A 19507-nucleotide genomic window follows, 5' to 3' on the forward strand; every position below is an offset into this window, starting at 1 on the left:
GATAAAAAAAATAACTTAATGGCTTATTCTTATTCCTTTATTTTACATATAATTAACAATGTACAGAAAGTACATATTATTTGCACATATATTATCTTTGTTTACAATTAACTACACTTATATTACATCTATATTACAGAAATGTGACAATTTACACTTATACACTTTACAAAGAATAGGAACGTTAAATATTTTAACAAGAATGAGCGTGCTTTTTCCAGATGTAAATGTTAGCAAAAATGAAACTGAATCAGACTGCTAGATTATTAGGAAGCTACAGGAACTTCAAATATTTAAAACTGATATTGACAAAGTATGATAGAAATTAATCTAAGCATCTGAAAAATTAAGAAAAATTGATAATTTCAATTTGTTGACAGATTAATCACAACAAAAACGTGAAATAAACCAATCTTAAAATTTGTTCAGCTTATAGAGTTGGCTCAAGAAATGTAAGAAATATTTATGTATTACTAGGAAATCGTGCATACTATTACTTCTCATCAAATGTATCTTAAATCTCATTTTTCTTCTTAGAGATGTCCTTATCAAAAGCTAGGAACCTTGATAGTCGTGCTCCATTGTAAGGTGTATCACTCCCTGGTGGATGCATCCGCATCTAAAACAAAGAAATATAAATTAAGTCAGTGTATAACAATAACAAAACTTAAAAAACTATAGAAAAGACAAATAATTATTACACTCTATTTCTTTATTGTTCAAAGTGGAGGATGAAGTTCTACCTACCATAGTATGAACATTTCTGCAATCTTCTGGTTTACTTCACGATAAAAGCTCATGAATTGCAAATATTTATTAATGCCTTCGTTTATTCTTTTAATCAAATTACGTGTAAATTACATTTTTTTCTTAAGTAATCAACAAAAAAGTTAGTACAGTTTTATTAGAATCACAGTTTATTTTTGGTTCATGAAAAAATTTATCTTTAATGTATACAAGAAAATAAAGAAATTCAGCTCTTTTCTATATAACGAATATAAAAATTAGTGAGTAAATAGTTATGAATATCTGTTAAAAATATCTTGATTTCCTCAAGCAACTTTCAAAGCCGCGTCTAGGGGATTAATAATTAATTTACCCAGCTCCATTTTTGTTAGTTTCATTCATGTTATTATCAAAAATACACATCACCCACCAAGCTCACTATCAGACACTACAGAGCACCAGTTAATTCCTTGAACTTTTGGTCTCTTTAATTTTCATACTTTGGAATTAAAAGACAAAGAAGTATCCGAAGATTCAATATATTCACTATCAAAATACAAAAAATGACGTAAAAATTGTAATCTTACAAGAAATTTAGGCACAATTATTGTTTTCTTTCAACTGTGATTAATTAATTGCATAATAATGCTCGCTTTTTTTAGAATCATTCAGCCATCCAGGTACCCGTAGATTTACGCGGTTATTCGAACTTCAAGAACGAAAAATAAATGCTGTATAATTATAGAACTGTAGGATGCAAGCTTGAGCATTAGTGGAGGACCCAGCATTGCAAAATTGCTCGCGTAGCTCGGTCGTGCAGCACCAAACTCTCATCTATTTCTTGGTGAAGTCATCCGCAGCTTTCTCATCCCCTTCCGCGTTTCTGAATCTCTTCTGGAAGAAAAAAAGCCGACACCAATCCGTTACACGTGATGAATACCGTGTTACGATGATCGGATGATGCGTGCATCTTTGGTAAAACTAATTTTCGCCTGGCTTACATTTATGCATGATTCTTAAGGTTCAATTGGGAATTTCACTCATTGCACTTTGTAAAATTACTTCAACGCAATGTGATTCATTTTCATCACTTTAAATTTAAAGACTTCGCCTTTAATTAATTGGAAAACTTAAAATGCCTTTAGTATTTTCTTTAGAAGTTTTCTTCAGTTACAGAAGTTTGTTCTACTGGAAGTGTGTTTGATTTTGAAGATCTTTGATTAACTTGTTAGCTATCCCTCTTAAGTACGAAATTATTTGTAACTTATTAAATTCTTTGAAAGTAGGTTCCAATTGAACCTCATACTATGGAATTTTAATCGCGTTACAATGTAAAACGCGTGGAATGCAGCTCAAGCGTATAAGCTCCCTTTGATGATTTTATTAGCAAACAAATTTCATATTTTTTTCCTCATAAAAAATGGAACTTCATCGGGCGTCTGTAACATATTTTCGTCAACTCCTTTTCGGCGAGGAATTGCCTTATTCGTGATTTCGTGACCTCACCGATGACTCACCATAATTCTGTACTTCTCTTTGCAGGCGTATTCCGTTTCGTCCACGTCGTTGTAGCAATCGCTTTTGTAATCAGGCGGTATCGGTTTGCCTTCAAATTGGCAAAGCCTGGACAACGGTTTCGCATTGACTATCATCTTCTCAAAACCAGTTGGTTTTTGCTGCGGACAGTAGAACACATCCGGAGTATTTTTGTCAAAGACGATGCTCTTACGCATCATGTCACCAGCTTCTACTGTGAGAAGAAGCACCTGGTAGGAAAGATCTGTGATCAGTTACTACTCGTTGATGAATATACAAGATGACTCCAGAATAGATGGTCTCATTTTGGTGTCGTATTCTACTCTTCTATTATCAATAATACTATTCACATAAAATAAACTATTTAGATATTCCCATAAATCAAAATCCAGTGGAGTTGGGTGAGGGGAGGAAGCCATGCAATGAATCCTCTTATAATCCACCAAATGGGAGAGGGAAAAGAGTTCTTAGATCTATGTTTACATGATCTTTCTTTGTCTTTAAAAAGAGTGGAATACACTGCCAAAGAGTAACCACCTATTTCTGTGCCACTCTGTATATAAAAAAGGTTAAACCTTTTAATATTCATATTCAAACAATTGTGCAGGAGAAGAAGTGTATTAAGACAATTTTAGTAGACTTCAGAGTATTCAGGAGGAGATTTTAGGTGAAGGATAGTGTTCAGTTAGTGGATTAATTATCATAATTGAGTCCTCCATTTGTCAGACAAAGCTCTTTCAATATCTCTCTTAAAGAAATGATTTCCTATTAAAGGAAACGCAGTTTTCATTCCAGTCAAAGAGAAAAAATTATTCGCGTACGCTTCACACGATTCATACATCACTAACTTAACTTTCCATTCGTGAAAGGATCGATACTCGTCTATGCCGGGGATTTGCAAGTTTTACGCAAGTAGCAGAAGCGATTTCTTCCCGAATGCGCAAAGTCGTTACCCAGATAATAAGTAAAAAATGAAGATGAGAGAGGACGATCCAAGAAATCGAAGTGAACGAACATGATTGCCGCTGGAAGATTAATAGTCATAAGAAATTTCCCGATTTCTCCCGAAGAAATTGCATAATTTGCTCGCTGAGTTAAGTGAATCAAATATCCTGCATTATAATGCACGCTCTCTTTTCCGGGGAGCGCGAAAAGTGAAAAGCGATCGCGAATTCGAACGAATGTTTCGCTTGAGAGAGACTTACGGCGAGCATGGTCACCACACTGCAAACATAGGCGGTCCCTGAAAAAGAAGAAAACGTCAAGATCAGTTTCCAGTCTCTTGGTAGGGTAAGACTCGAGCGGGGTAATATAAAAACGTTTCATTCTGAATGCAGATACTTGGGTAAGATAGCCCGTGGACACGCTCTGTCATTAAGTAAACGTAAACTGTGAAAACTGGGCCGTTAAGAAAAGGAGTCAATGCCATGTGTCCACGCTACAGACAGTCCCTTTTACAGCGAGTCATTCTAACAAGTGTTAAAAGGAGAAGATTATAGAATGATCTCAAGAATAAATAATAAAGCAAGTCAAATATTCTAATTTCTGAATATTCTATATATTTTAATATCTAAAGTATTCTAATTCCTGAGAACGAAACAATTTATCTAAGATACCACTGATGGTGTTGTACTATCAAACACAGGAAAAAGGAAACAATTACGAGCATCAGTTTGCTAAACAGAAACTTCGCGATAAAGACAACTATCTTTTGAAACTTTCTTCCCATATTCGATAAAGTAAAGTAAACGAATGAAGAATATAAACAGCTCTTCCATGAAACGAGTAAAACTATATCGATTCAGCAAACAAACGATTAGAAGGTATATAAAAGCTAGGAGTGGATCAATAGTGAATGAAGAAATGTAAACGAGGCACAAGGTGAGAGACAGCTGCAAGATCAGTTTCCTTGAACTGATCTTTGACATTATGTCTAGCTATGAGTGGGAGGGCTAGTCAGACGCAGGCATTATTTTTACTTGATCTGATCTAACATCGATCCTAAGCAGCGCTCAAGCGCGTCTTCTGCAAGGACAACGGAGTCGGTGTGGTTCCGCGTGGTGCATTCAATTCAGTCCACTTCTGTTTCAGGATATTGATCACTGTTGCAAGCTTGGGCATTATTTAAATAAAATATTTGAAAAATGTTATGTTATGTTATTTTGAAATAAGGTAGATACACATAATTATATGCTAATCTTTAGAGTGTTACATAAATTCCAAATAGCCATTTAGTAAATTTTCCAAATGTTTCTTATAGTGATTACTTATTACTGCGTTTGAATAAATTAAAGAGCTGAACAAATTAAGAATTATTTGATCTTAATACAAGGTAAAGTTACTCTTCCTACGTTATTTCTACCATAAAAATAATAAAGTTCTTGATATTATTCACCTTTCAGAATATTATTTTCCATTTTTATTGTAGATAAAATGTGCCCAAGTCTGCATCGTTGAACCGGTATCCGTCTGACATTTCGTTAGCAGGATTTTTACGAGCAAATGCCTATTCGTTGGCGAACTCTACTTTAGGAGTGACTTCAATGCTTGGAGCTGATTTTAAGCGACGATCGCTACAGCATATTTCTTCCTATCCATAAATGCATTCTAATAAGTACTCTAATAAATTAAGATGACTGATGAAAAAATCAATAGTGAAGTATCTATAGCCTTGTACTAAATTAAGCTATAGTTAATTTAAATACTCATTGTGAAAAAATAAATGTGTTAGTTCGTTTGAATGCAAAGAACATTAATAACTAATACGTTCGCATAGACTTTGTAATTCTTTTATTCGAAATGCTGAATGCGACTCCAAAATGGACACCATTAGCAAAGTTTAAAGAATAAATGAACAAAGAAGTAAATAAGAAACAAAACCAGTTTTAAAAAGAAGATTCACGTTCCCTCTGACGCATCAAGATGTTCTCATTTTTCTAGGTCAATGTTTAACGAACTGTAAAAGCGCAACTGCTACGAAAGTGCGGCGAATTCATTTGAAACCAGAAAATTGTACTCCAGAGTGATTACTGTAATTACCATCGCCTTAGTTACCACTCAATTACTATTACAAATACCGAATTCTTTAAATCTCCTATACTTTCAAAGCAACTCCACTACATATAACAGACATTTATCTCCACAATCTTCAGAGTCACTTTCCTTGAAATTCAATTTTGCCAGTAAAACCCTTCATGCAGTACAATTATAACGAGCACTATTGTTATGTCAGTGGCATAGCGTCAGCATAGCTCCTTATACTCGCGTGTCTCATCCCGCATACCTAAACGAAGACGCAAGGTATTATTGCGTGGGTTCCGTCTTTAATTCACAGCGTTCGTAGCTGAATTCTTCCCAATATGCTCGGCTTTTTCGCCACCCGAAACAGTGCCAGAACCTTCAGTTCCTCTCTGTTCGTCGACTGAGGGACGGATCAAGGCATAAGCGAAACTTACCCATGCTGGTGAACGCGTTTTGCACGGGCAAGAACACCTGTTGATCCACGCGAGACGGCGTCCCTTCGTTGACTGAGATTGCGGCGGATCCGCGCTCCCCGAAGTCCCTGAAACTGAGTGCCGTTATATTCTACAGGACACGTCAAAAACGGTGGACTAACAGTATCCATAAGTAACTGAGTCTTTCAACCTTGTCGATGGAACATTTTAGTCAGAGAAATGTTACGAAGAATATATCTTAAAAACAGCTCCTAATTTTCTTCTTTTCCGAAGCTATTGAGGATTTGATAGCTGATTAGAGAATGGTTAATCAAAAATAATTAAGCAAAATTTAATAAGCGGATTTGTCTCCTAAACGCAGTTCCCTTTTCTGCTGTTCATTTTTTGTAATTATACTTACCTGTAACTATTATAACTTAGTTAATGTGTAATGAATAATTAAGTTTGTTAATAACGCTGCTTGCTAGCGATATTATTACAGCGTGTTAGTAGTTAATTAGTGTTAGACGAAGGAGAAGTAAATTATCGATTTCACGACGATAAATATTAAAAATTTTTATTACAAATAGAGGTACTTCTTATAAAATAGCAGTAAATGTTTTCATATTTTCTTTTTGTGAACGTGTTTGTCCATCTGGAATAATAAAAATTCATTTCGAAGTTCTATCCAATTTGCTGACAGGGGGAACTGAAAAAAACATTCAGCTGAGCATCCTTTTCTCAAAGCTTGTGAAGTTTATGACATTTTTGTGAATGACAATGAAGAAAATGGAGAGGAAAATCGAGGAAATGATTAATACTACTAATGAAGACATCAGAGCGTATAGAATGAAGTATTAATTGAAATATAATTACCTGTATCATATCCCTTAGAACATCAACCAATGTTTTATGTTTTAAAAACAATTTTTTATAAATATTTTTTGGAAGATTAAACTCTAAAAGAGATCTCCTTTAATTGAAACCCTTAGAGTAAAATAATTTTCAATTATTAAAATACTTTTTTCATTATTAATACTCTGGTGAGCAACTTTTGGAATAATTATATTTATCAAATACTCAAAATCTGAGGATGACATTCTTGTAAACTCCTGAAGTCGCCTTCCATCTTTTATTTGCAAATCTGATAGAAGAAAAGATTCTGTACGTTTTAATACTAATATCTCAACCCACCATTTTCATCTCCTTTTTCTTGCCTCTATTTAAAACAACTGTTACAGTACCTATACAGGATTAGACTGTCATCACAGCTTGACATGTTTATAATTATTATCTAGATTTCTCTGAAAACTGTAAATTAACTACTAATTTGCTGTAGACACCATGTATTTTCTCAACTCTGAATTTTCTTCTATCATAAATGTTTGACTCGAGTCTGATGGGCAATACTCCCTAGATGAGGCAAATGTGGTTTCAGTGGAATTAGGTTGAGCAGAAATATCTATACTTGTCTGTCTGAAAGCTCCCATAGATGCTTGAAATAATATTTGATTGATTTTAAATTGTACCACATTACGCTCATACTCAGTGGAAAGTTTTCGTAACTTATGAGCAATAACTTCACCATACAATGAATATTCATCTTTCTGCATTTCTAATCTGTCTTTCATTATTGTTTGCATTGTTTCATATGCCACATCCATTTGGTCTATAGGCTTCAACCTTTTCCTTTCTGTCCATTCCACTTTGTCCCTACATTCTTCACTATTCTTGTTATTAACATGAATATTATTCTTATCCCAATATCTTTCTGCATTCCCTTCGTAGTTAGTTTCAAGAGGGTCACTTTCACTACAAGGAACCTGAGAAGAAAGTTCTCGATTAAACCTTTGTCATAATTTCCATTGCTATTGTCACGCAAAATAACAATCTACTGCATAAAATCTAGTGCTCCAAATTGTAGTTATAATAAAACCTCTAAACATTTACCTTTATAAAATGTGGTGTTGGTTCTCTCATTCTTTTTGGTCTGTTAACACAATGTAAAAATTGCATATAATTGTAGGCAAACCATTTAGATTTGTAAACGTGGTCAACACCATTCTCAGACCTCTTTGAACTAAAATATTTCCTTCTTTCCCTCCGGTAGGTAGCTAGAAGTGATTTAATTTTTTTCTCACTCTCTGCAGCATTCACTTCTAAATTTTTACCAATGTCACGCCACGCGGCCTTTCTTTTTTCTACGTCTCTGTGCTCCGCTGAAGCTGCGTTCCACAGGCACTCATGGTTCTCGAATTCTTTGATTAATTCTATTGTTTTCTTTCGCGACCACTCCATTTTTTATACATACGGGCATTGAGTGCTCAACTGACCATTTAATTAGAGTGAAAATATTTTCTTCAGCGCGGGAATATTTTATGCACTTTACGAGCTTTGCATATATCCTCCATGTGTTCGTTTTTCTTTCTATTTGTGTTTATAAACATCATTCGGTACATGTGATTATGATATTTATGATTTACATCATATTTTCACGTCGATATAAATCAGAAACTGAATCCATGGAATGAATTGGTTAAGTACACGCGCACTAAATGGATCTTCAAAATTATTTTAGTTCCGAGATTAAACCTCACAGAAAAAAATTGTGTTCAATGTTTCCGCTTCATTTTTTTTTGTAAAAATTATCTTCTATTATTATGTTTTATGAAACACCTTGTATGTATTGTTACATACATTAAATAGCTATGGATTCTCAATGAACTCGAAATCCGTGTGCGACCAATCGCCGTATTTTCTCCATTCAAGGTTTATTTACTATTGGCCTGATAGGCATATATTTTTTAAGGTCACTGCTCCATAATGGATCATGGCTATTCAACATTTTTTCAATGACGCTACTACTTCATCGCCAGTATTATTAAAGAGACGATTTTCATTATTTAATAATAACATTGTTAACGAACGATGTTTACGAAAGCCGTATCCACATTAATGCGACTTTATTATATATATCTAAGCATGAATCGTTTACAGACTATAGTGTTTAATTTTACTTCCTGAATTTTTTAAATTTTAGTGCCAAAGCACTTGATTGATACTTAACTTTCTATATATAAAATAAATATTTTTGTTTTGTGAAGCTAGTCGATTTGACAAATGAACAATTTATATATGTAGGAAACTATTACCAAATACGAACATATTAGAATAAGTAAAAGCGATTCTTTTATCGTTTTAAAAGTAGAACCTTATATAATTAAAAAAATTGGTAATATGTATAGAGACAAGTAGTGTGGGTGTATTGTGGGCAGTTGACCTAGTCCTTCCATATTCAGATTCGATATTCTCGATAGTGTCATCATTTCGTGGTGGGTTTTATTTCAAGGATTTCTCTCTATTCAGTAATGAATATATTGTTTTATTTTTTATATCGTGAGTCCTCCGTGTACAATATCTTCGCATATATAAAAAAATATATCATTCATTTCAACTGGAATGAAAAGTATGAAGGAGATAATACTTAAGAATGTTATACAAAATATACTCTTTTGTAAAACGTGTTTAATAAATTAATCTCAAGTACTGTGATCAACACAGTACTGTGATACTGGAAGTTGTTGCATTATATCTTAGTAGCCTGAAATGAAAATTGAAATAAACTTAATGTGCAAGTCCTTTACATGTATATATTCAATATTTTCTTCTTGATTTTTTATATTACCAGTTCATCTAAATCAACATCTGAGGTATCCAGAGACAAATATGGTTCGTTTGGAGAATAACGCTCTACAGTGACTTTATTGTCTGTGTTGATTTTTTCTTGGATGTCCATTTCATTACCATTTGTTGTATCATCTTTCTGATTTGATTCTTCTCTGCATTATAATATAAATATGTATATGGATATCTATGTAGTCAAAACTAATGTTGCATTCAATGCATTAGGTAGAGAATACTTACTTTTGTTTTGCTTTGGGGTCTATATTTTCCAACTGAAACAGTTCTGTTATTCTTTGAAGATTGCATTTGCTTTTTTCCTTCACCGCTGGGGCTTCCAAAAGTTCTTGTAAATAGTCCTCCATAGGCGGTAAAGGTTTATCTGGATTGAGAGCGCGATGGGATAACATATGCCACCTATGTTGCATCGAAGGATCCGGTACCTCTCCTGGGTAAAAGTCCTCACTTAAAATGTAATTATTCAGGATTATATCGTTAATCATAATATTTATCTTAGAACTAATATGTTAAAATAACAGTAATTTACTCTGTATCAGGTAACATTAAAGAATCCAATAAATTATCTACTTCTTCGTTCTGTTCACTTGACAATTGTTTAATGACTGATTTGAGGGGTCTTATCTCCATTACTCTTCGATCTTCTGCGAATGGTATGCAGATTTCTACCAAGCACTGTATAAGAATATAAAAAGTATACGTTATATAACGATAAACGTTCGAAAAAATTAAAAAAAAAAAATATTTTATGATACGTTACCGATAATTCATCAGGGATGTTGATGCAGGGAAATAAAGCTACCATTCTAGGTGCGCGATTCTTGGCATAAACTTTTCTCACAATGGCAACTAAGCTTTTGTTGTGCATTGCCTGGACCAAACTATAAAATGGTTTTGCTGCATCCTAAGAAATGAAATTGCACGACTTAATAGTTTGAAAAGTTTGTATAGAAAGAGAATAATGAAACGTACTTGATTTGAAGCTAATACAACGCGTGTAGTATCATCGTACCAATATTTTAAGTCAATGTTATTTCTATGTGTAAAGCTATGAATTGTATAACTTTTCGGACCACTTTTATAACTCATAGCTTCCTCATCCCGTTCTAAATTGATAAAAGTATTTATTTATTTACACAGAAAATTGACTATGATAAAAGAAATTGCTTCCGACGTTTTGTTACCATTCGACGAAACGTCGAAAGCGATTTTTCTCTGAACACTGAAAACTTTGAAAACCTAAAATCTATCATGATAAAAGAAATTGTTCATTTACTGTCAATTGGAATAAAAGTTCCTCCATATTTATATCCAGTTATGATCTCATCAGGCGCATAACTAGTTCTTTGCCTGTCTCTATATTCCGTTTTCCATTTAAGTTCACGACCATCTTTGGTTATCTTCCATGATGAGAATTTGTCAGTATCTGTTACCTATTGAAAGTTATAATATTGAATTAAAATATTATAATACATTGTACATCAAATCTTGAAGTTTGAAATTCTTTCTTACTTTAATATAACTGACAATTGGTATTTTTATATCACTCAGTTCTAAAGTAGCATACCATGAAGCTGAATCCACTTCCTTTACATAATATCTTAGATCTAATATAGCATTGTCAAATGTCAAGTGTTGACCATTAATCTGTAAGATAAAAAGTATAAGAAGATTAAATATTAGATATGAATTAAGAAGAATACCTTCTTATGGAGATCTTTAAGAAAAGCTTCACTGAGTGTAAGAGAACTTTCAGGTCTTTCATCTAATGATTCTTCTCCTCTGCAAGAGCAAGAATTGTCACATCAAGGTCTATAAAGCAATATGAATGAACTAATAAAATCTTAGAAAACAATTAATTTGTCATACATTGTAATGAACTGAATATTTTCTGTAGAAAGGTTTTCTGCAATTGTATCAGCTTCAAATTGTGAAATAATGTCATCTTCTTCATTGAAATCAGACATCAAAACTATTTTTCTTTTTGTTATGTCAACACTGCAATAGGAAACAATTAGACACAAATAAATTGTTTATAATTAACACACTTTTTTAACATGAAAATATATCGTAATTAATAAACATAAACATAACTTTTAGTCTTTGATACTTACTCCTTTTGTTTTATATATTCCACAGTTGCTTCAAGTGCTTCTATCCAATTAGAACAGTAATTTGATCCTTTCAAATGCATAATTTTATCTATTAAATTCCAATTTGGGACCTGAAAATCTAAAAATTCTCCCACATGCTCTGTGTTCAAACTGTTTTTTGTGATAGAAGAGCCCATTAGTATCACTGCAATCTCATCCTTTGGGCTCAAGAAAATCTAGAAATGAATGCGTTCGTACAACCAACAAGAAATAATATTAACATTCATTTTATACCTTTTTCTCAATTATTCTCTGTGCAACATGTTTTGCTTTCTCCAATAAACCAGGATTACTTTGTGAATTACGACGTGTCACTCCAATATTTATTAACAGAACTAATGTTTCCTGAAAATTACATTATTATACAAAAAAATTTGCGTAATTAAAATATTCGTATCTATTCAATAAAAGACAACAAATTATCACCTTTTCCGCTTTTGGGGCCATTCTTACTATATCTGCAAGTACAGATGTACAAATGTGAACAAAGTTGTATACGAAAGATTGTTTTACACTTATTCCACAATTACAAGTATTGTAAGTACGATACTATTACATATTTATTGTTTACGAACATGTGCTAACAATTTCTACTTTCTGTGAACTTAAAAAACTTGTCTTGTAGCCATCTAGCGACAATGTTTATGAATTACGTTGCTCTGTTTGAAACTAAATTAAGTTTTACGCAGATCTACATTTTACCTTGTTTGTGATACTAAACTAAACTAGGTACTGCGACATTTTAAACCGTATTTAAATTTAAAAAAAGAATGGACATTAAATCGAAATATACTGATAAAATTCTTGTATATTATACTAATAAAAATACAGAGATAAAATATTAAATTTTTTAAATATCCTAAAAAGTTTTAAAACAACTTCATTATGTACAAGAAATATTTAACTTCATAATGTTCAGAGGCACTTCTCGAAATTCAATTTCAGCACTGAAATTCTTCTCATAGCTAACAGTACAATTATTAATATTCAAAGTATATAAAAAAGATATTGTAAGCAATGAGATTTGGGATATCTGTAGCTGTAATACTTATGATATACATGTTTTATAAAGATCAACAACGAAAGAGAAGTGTTTTAAAACTTTTAACCTAACAAGGAAAATTTCCGACTGAAGTATGTATTTAAACAAATTTAGGATGAAACTCTAAAGATTAAGCAGACGTACAGAACTGTATTTTAAAAGTAATATAACTCAAAAAACTCTTTGATTTTGATTGAAATTTTCCATTGGAAGTGAAGCTTTATTTTTTGACTTACATGTGTGTGATATACGTACATATATACAAGGTGTACGATATATCAGAAAAGGCGCGTAACGTAAGATTTGTAACAATACTTGCAAGAATGAGACTGCTACGCTACGCATTTGTTAAATATTAAGTAGAAATTTTGAGCATACTTAGAACTCGTTAATCTGGAAAAGGAAATACAAATATTATTCTCTGAAATCTTGTGTTTACCACGAAAATGCGTATTTAATAAATTTTTTGTTATGTTCTAAGAGTTCTTGCATTCATTTAGGTTATTCTCATTAGGTGAGACATTTTTTCATCTGTTGTTCTGTATTTGAAATTTATTTTTAATCAATGCATAGATTACCCTAATATTGGTTTATCATTACAGATTATATTTAAATAAAATTTCTTGCTATTTAAATAACATGGAAGTAGACAAGAATCAGTCATGGCTGGAATTGACAGATGAAGATGATGCTCTTTTAAATGAAGCTATCTGTATGAGTTCCAATGAACTTGGCAAAATAATAGAGGCTAATAAAGGAAGTGAAAGAACACAAGAAACTTTGGAAATTGAGTTGTCTGAGAAAAAACCATGTATTGATAATATTGAAAAGCAAGAAAAAAATAGCAATTCAAATGCACATATTAATAATAGATTACAATATCAAGAAAATAAACTAAATAGTGCAAATGGCATAAAGTATGCAGACAATGTGAAAAATAAGCCAGAGGATGTGCATAGTGTTCGCAAGAGACCTAGAGAAATGAATGTGAATCATGATGACTCAAAGGTTGCCCGTATTAGAAGTTACAGTGATTCTAGTTCTACTACAAACTCTTCAGAAAATAGTAAAAGATCTGTAGAATATGAAACAGATCCTAAGATATTAGCACGTAGACAAAAGGAAATAGATTATGGAAAGAATACCATTGGATATGATAGATATATTCAGGCTGTGCCTAAGTAAAAATTTTATTTATAAAATTATTTGTGGGATATTAAAAAATATCGTATTTTATTAATTGCATTTATTTTAGAGAAAAACGTACAAAAGAGCATCCAAGAACACCACCAAAATATATTAAATATAGTAGAAGAGGATGGGATGGTATGGTAAAATTGTGGAGGAAACAACTTCACCAATGGGATCCTCCAGAAGAGAATGGGAATGATGATTAATAGAAATAGAGTTACTGCTGTACTATATTTTTCACGTGAACATGAAATTCTAATAATGTACATCATGGCCCTAGGTTTTTCTATATGTTTATATAAAATTTCATTCAAACAATAGGATTAAATGAAATGTAATATAATTTTTGGTATATTTACACGAATATTTATAATCATTAGGAGAATTTATTTGCAATATAAAATCTAGGTTTTCCAAACATGAAAAATCGTTGATTTTATACCTTCTATCAAGATTTGAGTATAAATAAGTATAATTTATGATACAAGTGATTTAACTTTAGTTGAAAAGGTTTGCAAGTATAGCGGTTTCTAATAGAAATGAATAGTAGAAAGCAGTATTATTTTCAAAATTCTTAGTTTCTCTTATTACATTGCATATTAAGTTACAATAAATACATTTTCCAATTATTTAAATTATACAAGAGATGTATCACTTTACAATAAACTGAGTTTCTAATTGTTTCAAAATGGTATCAAGTTTCTGATTGGCATTCTGCTCCATCTCATCCATTCTTTTCATTATTTTTAATTCCATATCATGGAATTTATTATCAATATAAGCTTTAATGTCTGTGATATTTGTTAAACTATTTTCACTAATACATTGTGCAGTTTCTTTTCCATCACTTTCTTCAGTGGTTTTATTTTGTAATGAATTGAGTATATTTTTATACTGTGATCGAACATCATTACTAGTGTCAGGTTCTTTCTCATTACTATTAAGTTTAGTTAGAAAATTTTTAATTATTTGAGGATTAAAAATATCTGTAAGTGAACGTTTAGGCTCACTATTGGGTTCTGTCAAATAAAGTCGTATACCATATATCCACATAACTGAGTTTTTACATTTTGTTCTTGTGAACTAAAAATAGAAAGTTAATACAGTAATTCTTTAAAAAATTCTAATATTTTGTGTGCATGAACTTTGTACCTTAATACTAGCTTCTGTAGAAGATGGTACAATTGCTGTCTCTGCAAAAAAGATAGTAGTCTCTGGAAACTCATCTACTACTTCTGCAAATACTGTTGTCTCATATTCTCCAAATTGTTTGAAAAATTCTAAGACATAAGCCTCTGAAACTACAGCAATACGAGATATCCTTTGATGATTTGTTAATTTTATTTCTAACATACATGGTTCATCATTGGATTTAGTTGGTTCTAAAGATATGCAAGTATTCAAATATACCATATCTTCATAATTGGTCCTATAATATATAAAAGAAGTTTGTAATATTTTTTAAATTACATGAAATTTATAAAGCTTCGCTAATTTCACATTAACTAAATAGAAACAATATTATCAATTATTTATGTATAAAATAAAAAAACATTGCTAGCATATATTTATGTATACTTCTTTTTCTATTACTTCTCCGATGCTTCAGCCAAAGGTGCCGTGGTAATAGCATCATGAAATTGTTTGTTATTAGTGATTCGCCAGTTACACAAAAGTAGTATTTCAGAATCATTAATTTGTTCATTATTGTAAAGGTCCATCTTATGGTCGTTAAATTTATAGGGGTCCTAAACACGACGTATTCTGAATATCAGAAGAGGTTTGACAGATTCTCTCCATTAGCTGCCATTAGCCCTCGTCGTTCAGGGCCGTATGAAATGCATATTCACAATTATATACGGTGACACCGAAATAAGTAATCCCACTTTGGCGATACAAGTAAACTCTAAAACTAAAGAGACTATTTCTCTTCGAAATTTCCTATTCGATTCATTTTCTATTATCTTAAAACAAACAAGTTCTATCCCACGAAACATGGAAGGTAGCTTTAGATTTATGCAAATATGACACTCAATGAAAACTCACTGTTAAATTCGATGGCGCGAAAATTTTGTTGCTCTAATAAGTGAGAAAATAAGAAGATCAGATCCTAACGTTTGCAGGTATACAGCTCATATCATTAAAAAGAATTTCTCAGCGGAAGAGAGCTTCTCGGTCTCCATAGAGAAATTCAACAAAGATGTAAATGAGAAGCGATAAAATGCGTTTATACAGGATTTCAAATAAAGTGTTCCCACGATCGAAAGAAGTGACAAGTAGTGGGGGTTTGCGGTTCAAGCAGTTGTGTAGAAGTAGCGAGGAGAGAACCCTGCTTGCGAATTGTCCTTCCTCACGCGGTCTTAGCTCTTGTAGCACAAAAATGTCGAAATACACGATTGTTATGGTTCGCCATGGAGAGAGCGAATGGAACAAATTGAATCTGTTCTGTGGATGGTACGATGCCAACTTGTCTGACAAGGGTAAGTGATTCTCGACGAGTAATGAGAAATCTTCAAGGGCAAAAGGTCGAGTTAATGAAATATTTTGAAATACTTTCTTTTCTAAAAAATTAGTATCCAAATTAAGTTTGAATATACGTGCTTTAATGTCATAAATATGAAACAAAAAACAAATGTCGCAGCTACACAATTTGTAATAAAATGATCGAATTATGACTTATCACAAGATTTGATACTGTAACTTATAACATAATTTACAATTTATATGATGATTTATAAGTAATCAATACAATCTGTTGAGTTATGGTGTAAAATACAAACTATTTTTATGTGAGTAGATTCTATGGTTATGTTATACAAAAGTGTTCGAAATTCTTTGCAATTTCAGGAAAAAGTGAAGCAATTTCTGCGGGTAAAGCAGTCAAAGATGCTGGGTATACTTTCGATATTGCTCACACGTCAGTTTTAACAAGAGCTCAAGAAACTCTGAAAGCTATTCTCAAAGAAATTGGTCAGGAGAATATTCCTATCTGTAAAACATGGCGTTTGAATGAGCGTCACTATGGAGGCTTGACTGGAATGAATAAAGCTGAAACAGCTGCCAAATATGGAGAAGAACAAGTACAGATTTGGAGAAGATCTTTTGATGTACCTCCTCCACCTATGGAGCCAGACCATAAGTATTATGATAACATAGTGAAGGATCCCAGATATGCTGATGAACCAAAGCCAGAAGAATTCCCTAAATTTGAGTCATTAAAGTTGACAATTGAAAGGACATTACCATATTGGAATAATACTATTATTCCACAACTGAAAGAGGGAAAGAAAATTATTATTGCTGCTCATGGAAACAGTTTACGTGGCATAGTGAAACACTTAGATCGTAAGTTTATCTTTTTATTGGAAAAAAACAATAAAAACATATCTTATTAATATCTTCTAATTTCAGAACTAAGCAATGATCAGATTATGGGTTTGAATTTACCAACTGGTATTCCATTTGTTTACGAATTGGATGAAAATCTTAAGCCTGTTGTATCTATGAAATTCTTAGGTGATGAAGAAACTGTAAAAGCTGCAATGGCTGCTGTTGCAGCGCAAGGAAAAGCTAAGTAAAGTTATCACAAAATGAAAATTCCATTTTTAAATTTATGCAAAACATATTGATTAGTTTCTAGTTTTGTCATTGTTGCCTAACCTAATTTGGAAGTTATAAGATATGTATAGTCATGTACACAGAAAACGTCGATAAAAATGAAAACAAAACAACAAAACGATTATAATATAGTCATTAATTTTCAGTAATGACTGAACTTCTGTACGTTAATTTATTAGGAAAACTATTTATTATAAACTATTATGAAGTATTATAAAATATAAAAAAGTTCGAAGATAAACAAAATGTATTTATTTTTCCCAACGTAGTTTAAACATGTGTAGATCTTAACAATATAAGAGAACTAGTTCCTATTATATAACTCTCAGCATAACAAATAACAGCGCCATCTGTAATAAATAATAAAAGAATCTTCCATATTGACAACCCGTATCAGGAGTACTAAGGAATATCAGATTCGTGGCCGTATAAAATTAATTTTTATTCTCTCCACTACTCCACTACGATCAACTGTATTACATTCCTTAGTGCCTGTTTGTACTACTATGCGCTACTACAGTACTACATGCAAATCTACCCCTTATTTCATTTCCTATCTATGTACATCGTCAGTTAGACGTCATGTGTATGTGTTTCGTTTCATTGATCAAATTACTTCAAAGAAACTGATTCATTGATAAGGCAATCGTCCGCGTGGAAATGCCAAGTAAATCAGTATAAAATAAGGCTTTCACGTTTATCAATTATTGATTCCGAGTATACTACACGATAAAATAACCTAAATGATAAAAAACACAAAAATCTACCTTACTTCATGATAATACTTCAAAAGTTTCAAGTTAAACATGAATCGTGTCGATTTAAAAGTCGTTTTAGTGGGCAATGCAGCTGTGGGGAAAACAAGTCTCGTAGAACGTTTTGTACATGAAAGGTTTAACGAAAATCTCTCTTATCAAAATGTAAGTACGTGCGTATATACTGATACTAATTTCATATTTTTTACAAAGTTTCCTCGACACGATTTACTTAACATATATGGTAATATGTCAGGTTTGTTTTTTGTTTGTAAGTTAACAATTCGCTGTAAATTCGTAGAGTTCTTACAGGGGACATAAAATTATTTTACGTTAATTTTAACTTTTATGCGAATAGTAAAATCCCGATTTAGCTGATCTAGGGATTATACTAATTTAGGTCGTCTTGTTTCTCTTAGTCCGCGGCATGGAAGGAATATTCTAAAATAAAGTTATTAAGATTTGCACTGAGAATCATCTAGGACATACATGACAAAACGAATTAACTCAGTTCCACTTTCTTTAGACTATAGGCGCTGCATATGCAGCTAAACAAATACAGCTCGATGGGAAAAAGCTTGTCATGGGGATATGGGATACTGCAGGCTGTGAAAGGTAAACAGTCCTAAATCAATTTCTTTAGTCATCCAATCATTGTTTTACTATTAATAAGGTATTTTTGCAGATATGATGCAATGGTTAAAATATTTTACCGTGGTGCAAAGGCTGCTATAGTATGCTATGATATTACAAACTCAACTACATTTCAAAAAGTTAAAGCTTGGGTTAGGGAATTAAGGAGTGTTGAAGAAGGATGTAAAGTATATATTTGTGCTACAAAGAGTGATATTTTAGAACATGGTGCAGTTCCATCTCCCGATATAAATATTGTAGAAACATATACTGCAGGAATTCAAGCTAAGTTTTTTATAACGTCTAGTAAGACTGGAGAAAATGTTGGTAAGGATATAAATTAAGCATTAATTAATATTGTAATATATATTTATTAATGTTTTTTTTTATTAGCTGAATTATTTAATGAAATTGCCCAAGATTTTATGTCTGATCCAGATAATTTAAGAAATATAGAAGAAGAAGAAAAAGAAAGGATTACTGTATTCATGAGTAACAATTCAAAAAGACCATATTGTTGTTAACTGACATAAAAATATCAGTATTAAGAGTTATCACAATTGTGCTGCCTTTCATAACTTACATTGCTTTGTGCAAGACAATGTTATAAGTGCAAATTGATATGCCATCGATTGAGTCATGTATGTGTATGAATGTAAAAGATATTCTTACCTCTGGAGGCTATTTTTAAATATACTTCACATTTTTTAATACTGTTCT

At 32.0% G+C, this 19507-nt stretch overlaps 6 protein-coding genes across 13 annotated transcripts; 3 read left to right on the forward strand and 3 right to left on the reverse strand.

The window, feature by feature from the left end:
- Nucleotides 1-155: 155 nt before the first annotated feature.
- Nucleotides 156-8282, reverse strand: LOC143183724 (uncharacterized). Of its 5 annotated transcripts, none has more exons than XR_013002654.1 (5): nucleotides 7647-8282; nucleotides 6941-7519; nucleotides 6118-6405; nucleotides 5546-5830; nucleotides 3467-3505 (listed from the first exon to the last, which is right to left on the reverse strand). XR_013002654.1 is itself a non-coding variant. In XM_076385404.1 (4 exons), the coding sequence occupies exons 2-4, from the start codon at nucleotides 3474-3476 to the stop codon at nucleotides 515-517; spliced, it is 363 nt and encodes a 120-aa protein (XP_076241519.1). In that variant the 5' UTR covers nucleotides 3477-3505; nucleotides 5546-5856; the 3' UTR covers nucleotides 156-514. The 5 variants fall into 5 exon arrangements, 3 of the variants coding, with proteins under 3 accessions (XP_076241519.1, XP_076241518.1, XP_076241520.1); XR_013002653.1 differs by having other exon boundaries at nucleotides 6573-7519; XM_076385404.1 differs by lacking the exons at nucleotides 6118-6405; nucleotides 6941-7519; nucleotides 7647-8282 and adding exons at nucleotides 156-619; nucleotides 2244-2492 and having other exon boundaries at nucleotides 3468-3505; nucleotides 5546-5856.
- Nucleotides 8283-9063: 781 nt separating this feature from the next.
- On the reverse strand, nucleotides 9064-11995 carry LOC143183399 (X-ray repair cross-complementing protein 5). Its single transcript, XM_076384924.1, has 13 exons — nucleotides 11975-11995; nucleotides 11783-11893; nucleotides 11510-11724; nucleotides 11265-11393; nucleotides 11099-11177; nucleotides 10908-11042; nucleotides 10672-10828; nucleotides 10368-10501; nucleotides 10156-10299; nucleotides 9925-10070; nucleotides 9621-9842; nucleotides 9382-9535; nucleotides 9064-9297 (listed from the first exon to the last, which is right to left on the reverse strand). The coding sequence occupies exons 1-13, from the start codon at nucleotides 11993-11995 to the stop codon at nucleotides 9283-9285; spliced, it is 1662 nt and encodes a 553-aa protein (XP_076241039.1). The 3' UTR covers nucleotides 9064-9282.
- Nucleotides 11996-12899: 904 nt separating this feature from the next.
- Slbp (Stem-loop binding protein) lies at nucleotides 12900-14227 on the forward strand. The gene is made up of 3 exons (XM_076385251.1): nucleotides 12900-13104; nucleotides 13193-13771; nucleotides 13846-14227. Exons 2-3 carry the CDS (start codon nucleotides 13230-13232, stop codon nucleotides 13985-13987), a joined length of 684 nt encoding a protein of 227 aa, XP_076241366.1. The 5' UTR covers nucleotides 12900-13104; nucleotides 13193-13229; the 3' UTR covers nucleotides 13988-14227.
- Nucleotides 14228-14291: 64 nt separating this feature from the next.
- LOC143183614 (uncharacterized) lies at nucleotides 14292-15626 on the reverse strand. Of its 2 annotated transcripts, none has more exons than XM_076385245.1 (3): nucleotides 15375-15626; nucleotides 14934-15210; nucleotides 14292-14864 (listed from the first exon to the last, which is right to left on the reverse strand). In XM_076385245.1, the coding sequence occupies exons 1-3, from the start codon at nucleotides 15500-15502 to the stop codon at nucleotides 14433-14435; spliced, it is 837 nt and encodes a 278-aa protein (XP_076241360.1). In that variant the 5' UTR covers nucleotides 15503-15626; the 3' UTR covers nucleotides 14292-14432. The 2 variants fall into 2 exon arrangements, with proteins under 2 accessions (XP_076241360.1, XP_076241361.1); XM_076385246.1 differs by having other exon boundaries at nucleotides 15360-15499.
- Nucleotides 15627-15987: 361 nt separating this feature from the next.
- Nucleotides 15988-17452, forward strand: Pglym78 (phosphoglyceromutase 78). Its single transcript, XM_076385243.1, has 3 exons — nucleotides 15988-16261; nucleotides 16629-17126; nucleotides 17193-17452. The coding sequence occupies exons 1-3, from the start codon at nucleotides 15988-15990 to the stop codon at nucleotides 17357-17359; spliced, it is 939 nt and encodes a 312-aa protein (XP_076241358.1). The 3' UTR covers nucleotides 17360-17452.
- A 152-nt stretch (nucleotides 17453-17604) lies between these two features.
- On the forward strand, nucleotides 17605-19498 carry LOC143183617 (ras-related protein Rab-24). Of its 3 annotated transcripts, none has more exons than XM_076385252.1 (4): nucleotides 17605-18319; nucleotides 18681-18769; nucleotides 18840-19114; nucleotides 19181-19498. In XM_076385252.1, exons 1-4 carry the CDS (start codon nucleotides 18206-18208, stop codon nucleotides 19309-19311), a joined length of 609 nt encoding a protein of 202 aa, XP_076241367.1. In that variant the 5' UTR covers nucleotides 17605-18205; the 3' UTR covers nucleotides 19312-19498. The 3 variants fall into 3 exon arrangements, with proteins under 3 accessions (XP_076241367.1, XP_076241368.1, XP_076241370.1); XM_076385253.1 differs by having other exon boundaries at nucleotides 19226-19498; XM_076385255.1 differs by having other exon boundaries at nucleotides 18840-19110.
- The last annotated feature ends 9 nt before the right edge of the window (nucleotides 19499-19507 follow it).

Source organism: Calliopsis andreniformis, chromosome 9, assembly GCF_051401765.1.
Source record: "Calliopsis andreniformis isolate RMS-2024a chromosome 9, iyCalAndr_principal, whole genome shotgun sequence".
Lineage (NCBI taxonomy): Eukaryota > Metazoa > Arthropoda > Insecta > Hymenoptera > Andrenidae > Calliopsis > Calliopsis andreniformis.

Bases quoted from the DNA above. Each gene is read 5' to 3' on its own strand.
- LOC143183724 (XM_076385403.1), bottom strand. The intron at 2,493-3,467 runs GTAAGTCTCTCT...CTTTCCTACCAG, and splicing joins GTGTGGTGACCATGCTCGCC to GTGCTTCTTCTCACAGTAGA. The intron at 620-2,243 runs GTGAGTCATCGG...TCTTTGTTTTAG, and splicing joins AAGAGAAGTACAGAATTATG to ATGCGGATGCATCCACCAGG.
- LOC143183399 (XM_076384924.1), bottom strand. From the start codon at position 11,995: ATGGCCCCAAAAGCGGAAAAG. The intron at 10,502-10,671 runs GTAAATGAACAA...TTATCAATTTAG, and splicing joins AACTTTTATTCCAATTGACA to AACGGGATGAGGAAGCTATG. The intron at 9,843-9,924 runs GTAAATTACTGT...TTACATTTTAAG, and splicing joins TTAATGTTACCTGATACAGA to TGAGGACTTTTACCCAGGAG.
- Slbp (XM_076385251.1), top strand. From the start codon at position 13,230: ATGGAAGTAGACAAGAATCAGTCATGGCTGGAATTGACAGATGAAGAT. The intron at 13,772-13,845 runs GTAAAAATTTTA...CATTTATTTTAG, and splicing joins TATATTCAGGCTGTGCCTAA to AGAAAAACGTACAAAAGAGC.
- LOC143183614 (XM_076385245.1), bottom strand. From the start codon at position 15,502: ATGGACCTTTACAATAATGAACAAATTAATGATTCTGAAATACTACTT. The intron at 15,211-15,374 runs GTAATAGAAAAA...TATATATTATAG, and splicing joins TTGGCTGAAGCATCGGAGAA to GACCAATTATGAAGATATGG. The intron at 14,865-14,933 runs GTACAAAGTTCA...TTCTATTTTTAG, and splicing joins CTACAGAAGCTAGTATTAAG to TTCACAAGAACAAAATGTAA.
- Pglym78 (XM_076385243.1), top strand. From the start codon at position 15,988: ATGAGAAGCGATAAAATGCGTTTATACAGGATTTCAAATAAAGTGTTC. The intron at 16,262-16,628 runs GTAAGTGATTCT...TTGCAATTTCAG, and splicing joins TGCCAACTTGTCTGACAAGG to GAAAAAGTGAAGCAATTTCT. The intron at 17,127-17,192 runs GTAAGTTTATCT...TTCTAATTTCAG, and splicing joins CATAGTGAAACACTTAGATC to AACTAAGCAATGATCAGATT.
- LOC143183617 (XM_076385252.1), top strand. From the start codon at position 18,206: ATGAATCGTGTCGATTTAAAAGTCGTTTTAGTGGGCAATGCAGCTGTG. The intron at 18,320-18,680 runs GTAAGTACGTGC...CACTTTCTTTAG, and splicing joins AAAATCTCTCTTATCAAAAT to ACTATAGGCGCTGCATATGC. The intron at 18,770-18,839 runs GTAAACAGTCCT...GTATTTTTGCAG, and splicing joins GATACTGCAGGCTGTGAAAG to ATATGATGCAATGGTTAAAA.